Source organism: Colobus angolensis, unplaced genomic scaffold (genome assembly GCF_000951035.1).
Source record: "Colobus angolensis palliatus isolate OR3802 unplaced genomic scaffold, Cang.pa_1.0 Scaffold58, whole genome shotgun sequence".
NCBI lineage: Eukaryota > Metazoa > Chordata > Mammalia > Primates > Cercopithecidae > Colobus > Colobus angolensis.
This window is the reverse complement of record NW_012119376.1, coordinates 13,799,399-13,812,152: the sequence shown is the minus strand read 5'-3', so window position 1 is coordinate 13,812,152 and position 12,754 is coordinate 13,799,399. Positions and strand designations below refer to the sequence as shown.

The 12,754-nt window shown below is 38.2% G+C and overlaps 2 protein-coding genes across 3 annotated transcripts in view; one reads left to right on the top strand and one right to left on the bottom strand.

Moving 5' to 3' along the window:
* The first annotated feature begins 900 nt into the window (after window positions 1-900).
* Window positions 901-12,087, top strand: ARG1 (arginase 1). Its single transcript, XM_011962161.1, has 8 exons — window positions 901-1,097; window positions 4,388-4,460; window positions 6,876-7,050; window positions 9,004-9,163; window positions 10,377-10,471; window positions 10,801-10,905; window positions 11,105-11,241; window positions 11,492-12,087. The coding sequence occupies exons 1-8, from the start codon at window positions 1,041-1,043 to the stop codon at window positions 11,656-11,658; spliced, it is 969 nt and encodes a 322-aa protein (XP_011817551.1). The 5' UTR covers window positions 901-1,040; the 3' UTR covers window positions 11,659-12,087.
* The window catches only part of MED23 (mediator complex subunit 23), a 59,457-nt gene continuing 48,399 nt past the window's right edge, over window positions 1,697-12,754 (bottom strand). For both annotated transcript variants that reach the window (XM_011962166.1, XM_011962168.1), the window contains one exon: window positions 1,697-2,028. In XM_011962166.1, the coding sequence (XP_011817556.1) occupies window positions 2,026-2,028 (3 nt within the window). In that variant the 3' untranslated portion in view covers window positions 1,697-2,025. The remainder of the gene's footprint in view (window positions 2,029-12,754) is intronic.

Sequence of the window (12,754 nt, the reverse complement as noted above, 5' to 3'; positions counted from 1 at the left end):
AGTGAATTTTCCCTTTAAATTACAATTACATAATTTTAAGGTCAGAAGGATCTTTAAGGTGCCTTTATTTTAAATTCATACTTTTGTATGGTGACAAATGGCAGCCCAGGGGCATAGAGGCTAACAGCTCCCCAGCGTTTAGACTATACGCTCAACTGTTAAGTGGATTCAGAATGCCAAAGGCTGAATCCGGCTTTTCTTCTACAACCTATGTTGGCAACGTCTCTGAGCTTCAGTTTCTTCGTCAGTATAATGGCACCAATGATAAGACTTCACATAAAATTGGTATAAATATTAAATAAGGTATTTTGAAAGAGAACAGCATCTGACACATGGTAAAAACTCACTGTTAGCTATTTTTATTTCTATACTTTGATTATGATATGATTCCACAATTACTTTCCTATACACCATATTTCAAAAATGGTAACCTCTCTGGGTTACCAATCAAGTAACTAATTTTTTAAAGTAATAATTTTAAAAAAGGAAGTTATATATTCTTTATGATAGTGTACCCTAAAGGTTTATGAAATGTGTCTCATGGATTAATCATTTAACCTCATGTGTGAAATCTTAACTCAGGATATTAGGGCTGGAAGGGATGTGATAGACAATCTTGCCAAGCCTGGCCCTTCTTCTACACGGAGGTCTTCAGAGATCTGGAGGAGGAAAGTTCCTTGCCCTGAGTTCACTGAGCCAGAACAATAGGACTTCTTTTGTAGTTGTGAAACTTGTCAATTGTCTAAGTCTAGGTTAATGTCATCTGGCTGGCTTTTTAAAAAGAGTGTGAAGTAAGAACATGAATAATTGTCACTTAATTAGAGACCTAGACTCAGAGGAATTATAGTTACTCCATGTATGAAAAAGTGCAAGACTGTTGACTCCGTCATTCTTTGGTTTAGTGGGTGGAGCCAGCTGTCCTCATTAGAATAAAGGTTGTTTATTCAACCCAAGTATAAATGGAAAAAAAAGATGTGCCCTCTGTCATTGAGGGTTGACTGACTGGAGAGCTCAAGTGCAGCAAAGAGAAGTGTCAGAGCATGAGTGCTAAGTCCAGAACCATAGGGATTATTGGAGCTCCTTTCTCAAAGGGACAGGTAAGGAAAAAAGTCTTTCTTTGAATTCCTGGAATTTAGTTGAAAATTTTGGACTTCAAAATTTGTAAGGTGTTATTGTCTAGTTGGTTCAGTTTTCTGATACAATAAGTCCTCTCACCATTTTCCAACATTGTATAACTATACCCACATACCCATTTATTCTTGTGGCTCCTGATTTCAGCTAGAGCTAAATTCATTTGAACCTACAGAATATTTTCTCATATTTTTTAGGAGAAAATATTTTTCTTTGAATTGAAATGGACTATTTTCTGCATTGTAGCTACTCATTTAGGTTTAGTTGCTCTTGTTTTTGATGTTACTGTGTGTATGTATAGGAAGAGAGAATTTTAAGAAATACATTTGTTTAGTTACATAATTAATGCCTAGAAAAATTTAATAGTTTGGTGATAACCTTCAGACTTCTTATGATTTGGATAACTGAAACATTATTGTTTCATGCAACTTTGTGAATAATTCATGTTATGTTAGGGTTTTAATGATTCTATGAAACTGTTCATTCATGGTCTAGGTAGAATCCTTTATGTGCCTCACTTGGAAGGGGAAAAAAGAACAAAAAAAGTAAGAAAATCCTACTGCAGTTTGGCAACTCAAAAAGGATTTTAATGGATTTATGAAACTCCCAGACTTCCTTAGAGCCACCAGCTGTGAATCCACACATGCCAGCAACAACTGAATACACTTTTTTCTCTGCCTGGGCACACTTATTCTAGTAAAGAGAGTGTGATGACAGAACACCATAGACTTCAACACACATCTGTGCTCAAAGACGATAAAAAACAGAGAACAAAATCAAACAAGACAATGTGTGAGTCGAAAATGCTAAGGTTGATTTTCTCCAGGTTTCTCAGAATCTGGGCAGCATTTTGCTTCCTTTTAATTTGGAACCCTTGCTGTGTACTCTGACTTTTTACTGCAAAACAAATTGAGAGAGGCCAGAGGTTAGAGGCCCAAACAGCATTTGAACTGTCAGTAAATACTACTTTGCTTCTCCTGGAAATCCTCCAAAAGTCTCTCCCAAACACAGGGACATTTTGCTGACACAGAAGTGTTCCTTTTAAAATCCACACTGTTCTCACCTACTCTTGAACAGGTTATAATAAATATATAATTTAAAAAATCGACAAAAGGGAAGCAAGTCTCCTCCTTTTACCACCCTTCTCCCATTAAAACATGGTCATGAGAATGGAGTTCATTGTCTCATGATCGTAAGGACTAAGAGAGAGAGATTTTTTTACACTAAGTCATAGAGCAGAGAGGATAAAATGACTAAGATGTAAGCATTTGTCCTCACCTAAAGGAGTTACAGGTTTGACAGGTAGGCAAAAGGAAAGGATTAGAGGGCAGATGACTAAAATGTTGAGTCTGAGAAAGGGCTTCATCCCTGTCTCACCTTGTTGAAAGACTTGCAAGGCAGTGAACAAACAATAAAGTAGGTATTATTTTTACCTTACAGTTGGGTTAAAAAAAGGCTCAGAGAGGTTTGGTAATGCGCTCAATGTCGCACAGCCTTGACTGCATAATTCCAGACAAGATAATCTGATTCCGATGCCTGTGCCCTTGATTTGCACTGATGTCTCTTCAGACTATTCAACTCCAAAGGTGACTTTATACTTGTGGCCATTTAGGGATTGGGCCCAGCTTAGAAAGTCAGTGGAGCTGACAAAGCAATTTCCAAAGTGGACAGATAGAGCAAGCAAGAGGAAAGCCCAATCATGAGAAGCCATTTGAATAAAACAAATAAAAATGAATGCTAGAAAATGTAATGGCTGTGTTACAGCAAATATAGCGTCAACTAAGGGGTCTATGAGCTTTGTTCTAAAGTCTGAAAGGGAGAAGGGTAAAAAAACCAACGAGTTTTATCAAACTGAGGATTGAGTATCTACTATATATCAGCTCTACACTACAAAATATAGGCCCCAAATGTAAAGCAAACTGGACTGAAATCTAACAATGAGGAGAAGACAAAAACAGTCACAAAACTAAAGGCAAAACATGAACCAAGCAGCACCCTATTGGGGTTGAAAGGAGGAGAAATTGTGTCTACCTGACTGGGGAGAGGGAGGCGTGTCAAGCAAAAAGGTAGTAAAGGAGCAAAATGTGTCAGGCAGAGGATAGGGTGAGTGCCTTGCTGCTAGGGACAGGAATTTGACATAAAGGATTTGCCTGGCACCCAGGGCAAGTCTTCTATTCCTTTGAATGGGGAAGAAATATTTGCTTGCTTTGATGCCACAGCCCCAATCCGAAAGATAGACACATGTGTCTTTTAACACATTGTCTCATCTGACAACATGTAATCATTTTCTGCATCTAAAAGCTCGTCGGAAATTAAAATCAGAAAGATTCAGAGAAGAACTGTGCCTTTAGACCTCTAATTGTTCAGGGGGCTGAGGAAGACTTGCCCCTGGGAGGAAGAGTGTTAGCTTCCCTAATGTCAAAACGGCAAGGGTAGAACTTCCCATCTGCTATTTAAGCAGGCCAAAACTTGAAATTAGTGGGTTGGTCTTTGTAGTTTTCAGCCCCCAGATGATGACTTTTTCTGTTGCCTGCTTTCTCCCCAAGAGCTCTAGCTTACTGCTGTGAGTACATGCAGGTAGGCCTCTTTCATATCACACTCTTTCGATACTTTTGCCCAATTGTTCCCTTGGTTTGCAGAGTTTCTCCGTCACTCTGTCTTGTTTTCCTAACTACCTACTCACGTCGCAAGACTCAGCTTAAACAGTATTTATTTCTTGCAGTCTTTACTGACACACCCTGTTCCCAATAGTATTAAGGGTATCCTGCTTTTGTTACTGCATTTTATGTCGTCATTGAAGCAGCTATGTATTGTAATTGGGGTTAAGTGCCCATATCTCCTATCAGCTTATGAGGGACTCAAAGTCGAAAGCTTTTTCATTATTGGATCTCATCTACCAGACTGCTTTTGCACAAACTATGTGCTCACTATGTTGATAACATGGGTTGACGGGAAGAGGGGATGCAGGTTTTGGAATCCAAAGACCTGAATATGAACACAAGCTCTGCCACTTACTAGCTGTGTGCCAGTCTGAAAACCATATAACCTTTGTGATTCTAGTTCTTTCTATTTGGCATAAGAGTCATTCAGTCTACCTTGCTGTGAAGATTAAAAGAGATGATATAAATGCCTGGCTCTGTAGGAACTCAAAAAATGATAGTTACAGTTCAACTGATTAAATAATGAAAAGGGTTCCTGCTGTGAGCATCTGATGGTCATGATAATGTCTGAAGTACTTTATTTTTTAATTGTTCAGCCACGAGGAGGGGTGGAAGAAGGCCCTACAGTATTGAGAAAGGCTGGTCTGCTTGAGAAACTTGAAGAACAAGGTAATTTTTAAATTGAAAAATGATCAGCCTGATTTCCTCCCCACTCTGAAGGAAGGAGCAGGCCCCTGTGAACCTGGAGTGTGTCTGGAATATTTACACCAGAATTGCAGTACTGGCTATAACCTTAGACACACATCCTGCAAAAACAGCAGGGCATGGGAAGAATGTTCAGGAATTGTTGATGTACATCCTCACTCAGATATTTTGTCTTTCCAGCCAAACTACAGTATAAGAGAAATTGCGTGTGCAGGAACAGGGGTTGGGGTGGATGGTAGGGGAGCCGGGGAAACAGCAAATAGAAAGCAAGGTGCAGCAGGAAGTATGCTACTAGCAAGAGGACCCCATTTGTGAAATAAAATAAAATAAAATAAAACAGTAATAATGATAATAACAATAGTGCCTAGTGTTTGCGCAGTGTGTATATATATATATACATATGCATAGCATGCAAATGTAAATTTACATATATTTTTAAAGTATAGGCTCAGTTATCTGTTATCTTTACATACAAAATGCTGAGGAAGTGTTGGTCAGGATGTGGAGCAACTAGAACCCTCATATATTTCTGATGGGAATGCAAATAATACAGCCACTTTGAAAGTAGGTGGGCAGTTTCTTAGGTAAACATATTATTTACATTTTGACCCAGCAGTTCTACTTCTGGGTGCAGAGAAGTACAACTACAAACATTCAAGTGCAAGTTTTCACTTCTCTTGGGTAAGAGATTTGTACTTGAATGTTTGGGGGCAGCAACATTTATAATAACCAAAAAATGGAAACAGCAAAATGCCCATCAACTGGTAGATGGTTAAACAAAAAGTGTCACATCCATGCAATGAGATAATACTCAACAATAAAAAGGAATGGACTGGCTGGGCGCGGTGGCTCAGGCCTGTAATCCTACCACTGGGAAGCCAAGGTGGGCGGACTGTCTGAGCTCAGGAGTTCGAGACCAGCCTGGGCAACACGGTGAAACCCTATCTCTACAAAAAATTAGCCGGGCGTGGTGGCATGCGCTTGTAGTCCCAGCTACTCAGGAGGCTGAGGCAGGAGAATTGCTTGAACTTGGGAGGCAGAGGTTGCAGTGAGTCAAGATGGTGCCACTGCACTCCAGCATGGGTGACGGAGCGAGACTCCATCTCCAGAAAAAAAATAAAAAGGAATGGACTGCAGACACAGGCAAGAGCATGGTGGATCTGAAAAACAGCAGGGCTAGGACACAAAAGACTACACATTATATGATTCCATTGATACAACATTCTGGAAAGACAAAAGCATAGCAAAAGAAAGCAGATCAGCAGTTCTTGGGGTTGGAGGCAAGAATTACCTCTAAAGGGGCAGGATGGAATTCGAGGGAGAATGGAAATGTTTTAAATCTTGATTGTGGTGGTGGTTTCAAGACTAGATTTTTTCAAACTCATTGACCTGCACATTTAAAATCAGTGAGTTTTAGTGTACAAGAATTACACCTCGTAAATCTTAAAAAAACAAACAAACAAAAAGACAAATACAGACACCCAGCTGAGAACAGAATGCTTGGGTAAATGGACTTGTCCCTTAACTGACAAGCATAATTTGGTCATGTGTTACAGCAGGTGAAATTTCTTGGAGGCATTACTAAATCAGATTCAGACACACATGTAACAAATACCATATTTAATGGCCAGTTAGTTCAGAACACTGAACTGATTCCATATCACAATTTTACGTGAAACTCTCTACTTTTCAAGCCTAATTCAAGGCCTCTTAGGGAGCACACTCAGTCCTTAGGAATCTAGGGTTACCTGCAATTTTTCCTTACTAAAAAGAGTAACTAAAAAGCTTTATTTCCTAAGCTTCCAAAGTGTTAGGTTCAGTGCTAAGCACATATTCACATATTCTTATTTATTTACGATAATACCACTATGAGGCAGGTTCAATGAATATTTTGTTTGTGTGCGTGTATCCAGATGAAAATATGCCAGTGCTTTCTAAATTTTCTGAGAATACATATAATATATATATATCGATATATATGTATTTAATTTTTATCAAAATGAAGCATACTTACTATAGAAAGGTAAAAAGTACATAAGCAGAGAGAGACAGAGAGACAGAGACAGAGACCGTGACATTCTCTATTAAGCCCAAGCCAGAAGATTATCACTGTTATATTTTGGTGTCTAGTCTAACTGGATGGATTCAAGAAGTGTTTACTGAGAGCCTGGTATACAGCTGCACCAATGTGTGGTACTGATAACATGATATCAAGCAAAAGCAGACATGGGTCTACCTTCCTGGGATTTACAGACCTTTCAGGGTTTTCGTTTGCTTATACTTGTGAATACATGCCTATTTTATATAATTGGGATCATCCTACATAGACTGATTTGTAATCTACTTTTTAATTTAGTAACTAAAAACTTTTAATTTTAGAGTGTGATGTGAAGGATTATGGGGACCTGTCCTTTGCTGACATCCCTAATGACAGTCCCTTTCAAATTGTGAAGAATCCAAGGTCTGTGGGAAAAGCGAGTGAGCAGCTGGCTGGCAAGGTGGCAGAAGTCAAGAAGAATGGAAGAATCAGCCTGGTGCTGGGTGGAGACCACAGGTCTTGTTGAATAACTGTGTCTATGGGAGTTTGGCACAAAGGAAATGTAACCAAGGCCAGAAGAAGAGAGAAAATATAGAAATATAGATGGAAAAGCATTGACCTATATTTTATATCAAATTTTCTGCCTTTAAAAAATTTTATAGGTTACTAACTTTATTATAGAAACAGACTTAACTCAATTTGAAGTCTTACAATATCTGTATTTTGACCTAGTACCGCAGAAAATGTATGAAATATGAATGGATTTCATCTAAACATTCATCACAAGCTTACATTTCTAAATAAGTACATGAAGCAATTCATAGCTTATTTGTTCTTAATTGCCGATAATATATACAACTCATATAGGTCAACAATTTCAAAGTATGTGTTTTTCATTATAAAATAATGATTATAACATTTTTGAAAGCATCAGACACACACACAAGAAAAAAAATGTGGTAATCGTACTTCTCTAGCAACCATTTCAACCAGAATTGAAAATCTGGTACATTTCTTTCATGGCATCTTTTTTTCCCTTGTACGTGATGACTTTGTTTAACAAGTGTGTGTGTGTGTGTGTGTGTGTGTGTGTGTGTGTAAGAGAGAGACAGACAGATGTCTATGTTGTGTTCTCACTCTACAGTGCAAATTTCCTTGTTGCTTCATGGGATGTGCATAAGCATCATAAGCATCAGTTTTTTAGTTGCTGCATGATTTTTCAACAAGGGGTTACATCGCTATACATGTACATATTGTCACATATTCAGGTTACATTGTAATTTTCACCATTACAAATAATGTGACAAAGACCATTTTTGTGCATGAGCCTTTTTAAATATTTACTCTCAAGGCCTAGGATAATTTTCCCAGAGAGGCCTGATTAGATCTAAAACCAGAAACACTTCTATGGCTCTTGAGCTCAGTGACTTCAGGCCTCCTCGGCTTTCTCTTCTGAAGCCACACTGTTACCAGGGCCTCTGTATCAAAACTGCAATTGGAAAACCGAGGCTCGTTTTCTTTTGTAAGTGGAGAAATTTGTAAATGGAAATCTGAAGAATGGCACATGGCAAAAGACAAGAAACCTGAAGGGAAAACAAACGTTACATTGAATAATCCATACCTGAACATGAAGGCATGATTGCTTTCACTTTGAGAATCTAAAAGCTAATGATTCTCTGAGTGATACTTAAACATTCACAAATGAGAGAATACAGGCATTGTATAGTATTAGCTTGGTGCAAAAGTAATTGCAGTTTTCAAATGGCAAAACTGCAATACTTTTGCACCAACCTAATACATCCTAACTTTTACCTTCTGTGCAAGATATCATTTATGTCTTCCATTCCAGCAAAATGTCTGGAGCTTGAAGTATTTGGGATGAACTTTGTTCCTGGTTCAGTGGGTAACTAGATGCATTGAATAGAATGAGTGAACACACATGCCATATGCTGGCTGAAGAACTTCTGAGTAAGAACATGTAAGAACTGAGCGATGCTCCCAAATTATAAAAGAGCTGGATTTTAAGAAAAATTGAAGGACTTTGTCATACTTCACTTGAGAGAATTAAGTATTTCCCAAGAGAGATCAGTGTGCAGAAAATGATCCAGATTTAACTTTGAGAATTGAACAGTGTCTTATGCTAAGGAATTCCTTGTGTAGCTAGTGTTTTTATACTCATTTATTTTTTGGCTAAGCTCTAATCTGTGTAATTCTTACAAGGTGGATTTTGGGGAAAAAAATTCACAATTTTTTTAGTAAATGTAAATATAACTAGTTAGTAAGCACTAAGTGTAAGTGATGCTTTCTCTGTTGCTACAACTGATTGGCATTTTCAATTTAGAACCTATCAGAAATATCAGACACTCTGACTTAAGGGAAAACTAAGTGGGAGCATTAAGTGAGTGAATAATATGATGTATGTAGTGACACTGCAAACCTGATGTTCACACAAAATTTCTCCCCCAAAAGTTTGGCAATTGGAAGCATCTCTGGCCATGCCAGCGTCCACCCTGATCTCGGAGTCATCTGGGTGGATGCTCACACTGATATCAACACTCCACTGACAACCACAAGTGGAAACTTGCATGGACAACCTGTATCTTTCCTCCTGAAGGAACTAAAAGGAAAGGTAAAAGACTGGTTGGTACTCTAGTGCGAAAGAATACTTTTTAAGAGACATTCAGGAGGTGGAAGGGAAATGAGAAACTCCATGTTACCTTATTCTTGGTGTAATCTCAAGTCATTTTCTCTGCAGCCAGTAAGCAAAGGGTTGGTTGATAAAAGGCAGTGAGGCTCTCTATCTCTGCCTTGCAAACTGACTTAATATATATTTTCTCTGATAATTCTTAAACTATCCTTTTAGTAAGTGGGGCAGAGAGTAATCATTTATAAACAGGTCAGTGGAAGTTCAGAGGTTAACCAACTTGCCCAAGATATATGCCAAGCCTATAGTGAAGCAAGGGCTAGCACCAGGTCTCCTCATTCCTTCCTCTTTCCACTACATGCCACACAGTCCTGCATTCTTACCGAGTAGTCCTTCTATGTCATAGAGTCTTTTCAAAAGAGAAATTTTAAAATTTCAGATACAATGGTCTATGAACTAATGTATTTACTGGGAGAAGAACCTGTCTAAATCATAAGAGAAAGAACTATCTCCCTGCTCCCTAGAAACTTCTAAAAGATGGAAAATAAAATGTCAGATTAAGATTTAATATTATAGCTTATAACTTTTGTTGATATGCCATAGTGTATCAATAAAGTTTTTATTGATATAATATTTTGTCCTTATGATGATACAAGAGGTTAAAACCTCCTTATGTTAAATGCTCAGAAATAATGTCTTTTGAACTAATGACCAAGGGATGGGTTTATAAACTTACAAAGTATCTACCTAGCACATGGGAAAAACTAAACGTGGCTCCAGGACAAAGCAGATATCATCATATTATGATGTGAAGAATAACCAAAGGACAGGTCACAAATTTCCCTCAGCTGCTCTAGGCCATCCTCTGGATTAAGGACTTACCGAGAAAGGGAAGTAAGGAGGGAAGCTACCAAAGTAATGGGAGCACACTCATTTCTTTATAGAGGAGCCCTGGGAAAGAAGGGCCCAGCAGGAATGGGGCACAAAGTAGGTAAATGCCAAGTGGTTCAAGGCAAAGTCAAAGCAATCAAGGGGAGGCACACATCCCCTTCTTAATTGTGTATAATTTTTACACGATTTCTTCTATATTTATATTCTAAATGTAAGATATTTGCAATCCAATAAGTGTCTTTACCTTTGAATGTAGGATTTGTTCAAGAGAGTCACACATAACCAAGTGAAAACATTGCAATTTTAGATTCCCAATGTGCCAGGATTCTCCTGGGTGACGCCCTGCATATCTGCCAAGGATATTGTGTATATTGGCTTGAGAGACGTGGACCCTGGGGAACAGTAAGCTTATTCCTTGATGTGATTTGCCTTCATTTTTGTCCCTTTGTGTGCTAGATGTGCTTTACTGACCAAATCTATGAGAGAAAATTAAACATCAAGACATATACACACATATACACCCGCACACACATATTTATATACATGTACATACATATGTATCCAGGCAATTAAATCTCAATTGACTTGCTATTAAAATACAAATAAAATTATGTAGAGTTAGGTTCACAGAACCTAAATATTTTATATATTTTACTATATTGATATTTCCCTTAAAAGGAGACAGGCAGGCACAGTCAGCCTTATTAATTATCTTAATTTCTCTTTTATAGCTACATTTTGAAAACTCTAGGCATTAAATACTTTTCAATGACTGAAGTGGACAGACTGGGAATTGGCAAGGTGATGGAAGAAACACTCAGTTATCTACTAGGAAGGTAAGATTCTTTTGTGTGTGCACACGTGTGTGTGTAACATAAAAGGCTGGTACTGACATTAACCAATGTAAGTTATTAATAAAGTCTTTACGTGAAATAATGGGTTGCTACTTTTTATAAAGCAAGGTAACAGATATATTTATCGATGAAATGTGAAGCCATCAATCTTAAACTGAAATCCTTTCCCACTTTTTAAAAGAAAGAAAAGGCCAATTCATCTGAGTTTTGATGTTGATGGACTGGACCCATGTTTCACACCAGCTACTGGCACACCAGTCGTGGGAGGTCTGTCATACAGAGAAGGTCTCTACATCACGGAAGAAATCTACAAAACAGGTAGTTAACAATCTGAGGGAATAGAGAAGCAAGTGTACACTTGACTAATACATGTTTATACCTCCTTGACCTGAAAACAAGTCCCAGTTGACACTTACAGAATGTCCATCAATCACATGATGCAATAACTAAAGTGTTTTCCATTGGTTACTACCTTTTTCTGTCAGTGGATAATCTTTCAAGTCTGTCTGTACTAATTTCAAAATGTCAACTATTTTATAAATTACATGATTACATTTTGTTGTTGTAGGGCTACTCTCAGGATTAGACATAATGGAAGTGAACCCATCCCTGGGGAAGACACCAGAAGAAGTAACTCGAACAGTGAACACAGCAGTAGCAATAACCTTGGCTTGTTTTGGAGTTGCTCGGGAGGGTAATCACAAGCCTATTGACTACCTTAACCCACCTAAGTAAATGTGGGAAACATCCGATATAAATCTCATAGCTAATGGCATAATTAGAAATCTAATCATTTACTTAAGCATAGAGTTGTCTTCCTAAAGATTTGTTCTTTCAGAAAAATGTTTTTCCAATTAGTATAAAACTCTACAAATTCCCTCTTGGTGTAAAATTCAAGATGTTGAAATTCTAACTTTCTCAAAATTTAAAAGCTTGTATTTTCTAACTTGACAAAAGACTTATCCTTAGAAAGAGAAGCACACATTGATTTCCAATTAAAAATTTGCTGGCATTAAAAATAAGCACATTTACATAAGACCCCATACATAGAGTGAGACTCCTGGAACCAGGAGACAAAGCTACCCCATCTGGAAAGGTACTGTGTGTCCATGTCGTTCAAAAGATGTGATTTTTTTTTTATAATAAACTCTTTAAAACAAGATTGTATTGCGTCTACATATTCTTTTTTTTTTTTTTTTTTTGAGACGGAGTCTCGCTCTGTCACCCAGGCTGGAGTGCAGTGGCGCGATCTTGGCTCACTGCAAGCTCCGCCTCCCGGGTTCACGCCATTCTCCTGCCTCAGCCTCCGGAGTAGCTTGGACTACAGGCGCCCGCCACCTCACCCGGCTAGTTTTTTGTATTTTTTTTAGTAGAGACGGGGTTTCACCATGTTAGCCAGGATGGTCTCGATCTCCTGACCTCGTGATCCGCCCGTCTCGGCCTCCCAAAGTGCTGGGATTACAGGCTTGAGCCACCGCACCCGGCCTGTGTCTACATATTTCTAAATACATGCCACATACACACACACACACACACTCACAATATGTCCTGCTTAAAAACTACTAAGATTGTATTGTGTCTACATATTTCTAAATACATGCAACAGACATACACACACACCCCCCACATTCACAATATGTCCTGCTTAAAAATACTAAGCAGGACGTATTTAAGAATTGTAGGCTCATGCCCATAATCCCACTGCTTTGGGTGGGCAAGATGGGAGGATCTCTTGAGGCCAGGAGCTTGAGACCAGCTTGGGCAACAGAGCAAGACCCTGTCTCTAAAAAATAAAAAAATAAAATAAAATAAAATAAAATAAAATAAAATA

Coding starts and splice junctions, on each gene's coding strand:
- ARG1 (XM_011962161.1), top strand. CDS start 1,041: ATGAGTGCTAAGTCCAGAACCATAGGGATTATTGGAGCTCCTTTCTCA. Junction 1,098..4,387: donor CTCCTTTCTCAAAGGGACAG/GTAAGGAAAAAA, acceptor TTAATTGTTCAG/CCACGAGGAGGGGTGGAAGA. Junction 9,164..10,376: donor TGAAGGAACTAAAAGGAAAG/GTAAAAGACTGG, acceptor TTGCAATTTTAG/ATTCCCAATGTGCCAGGATT.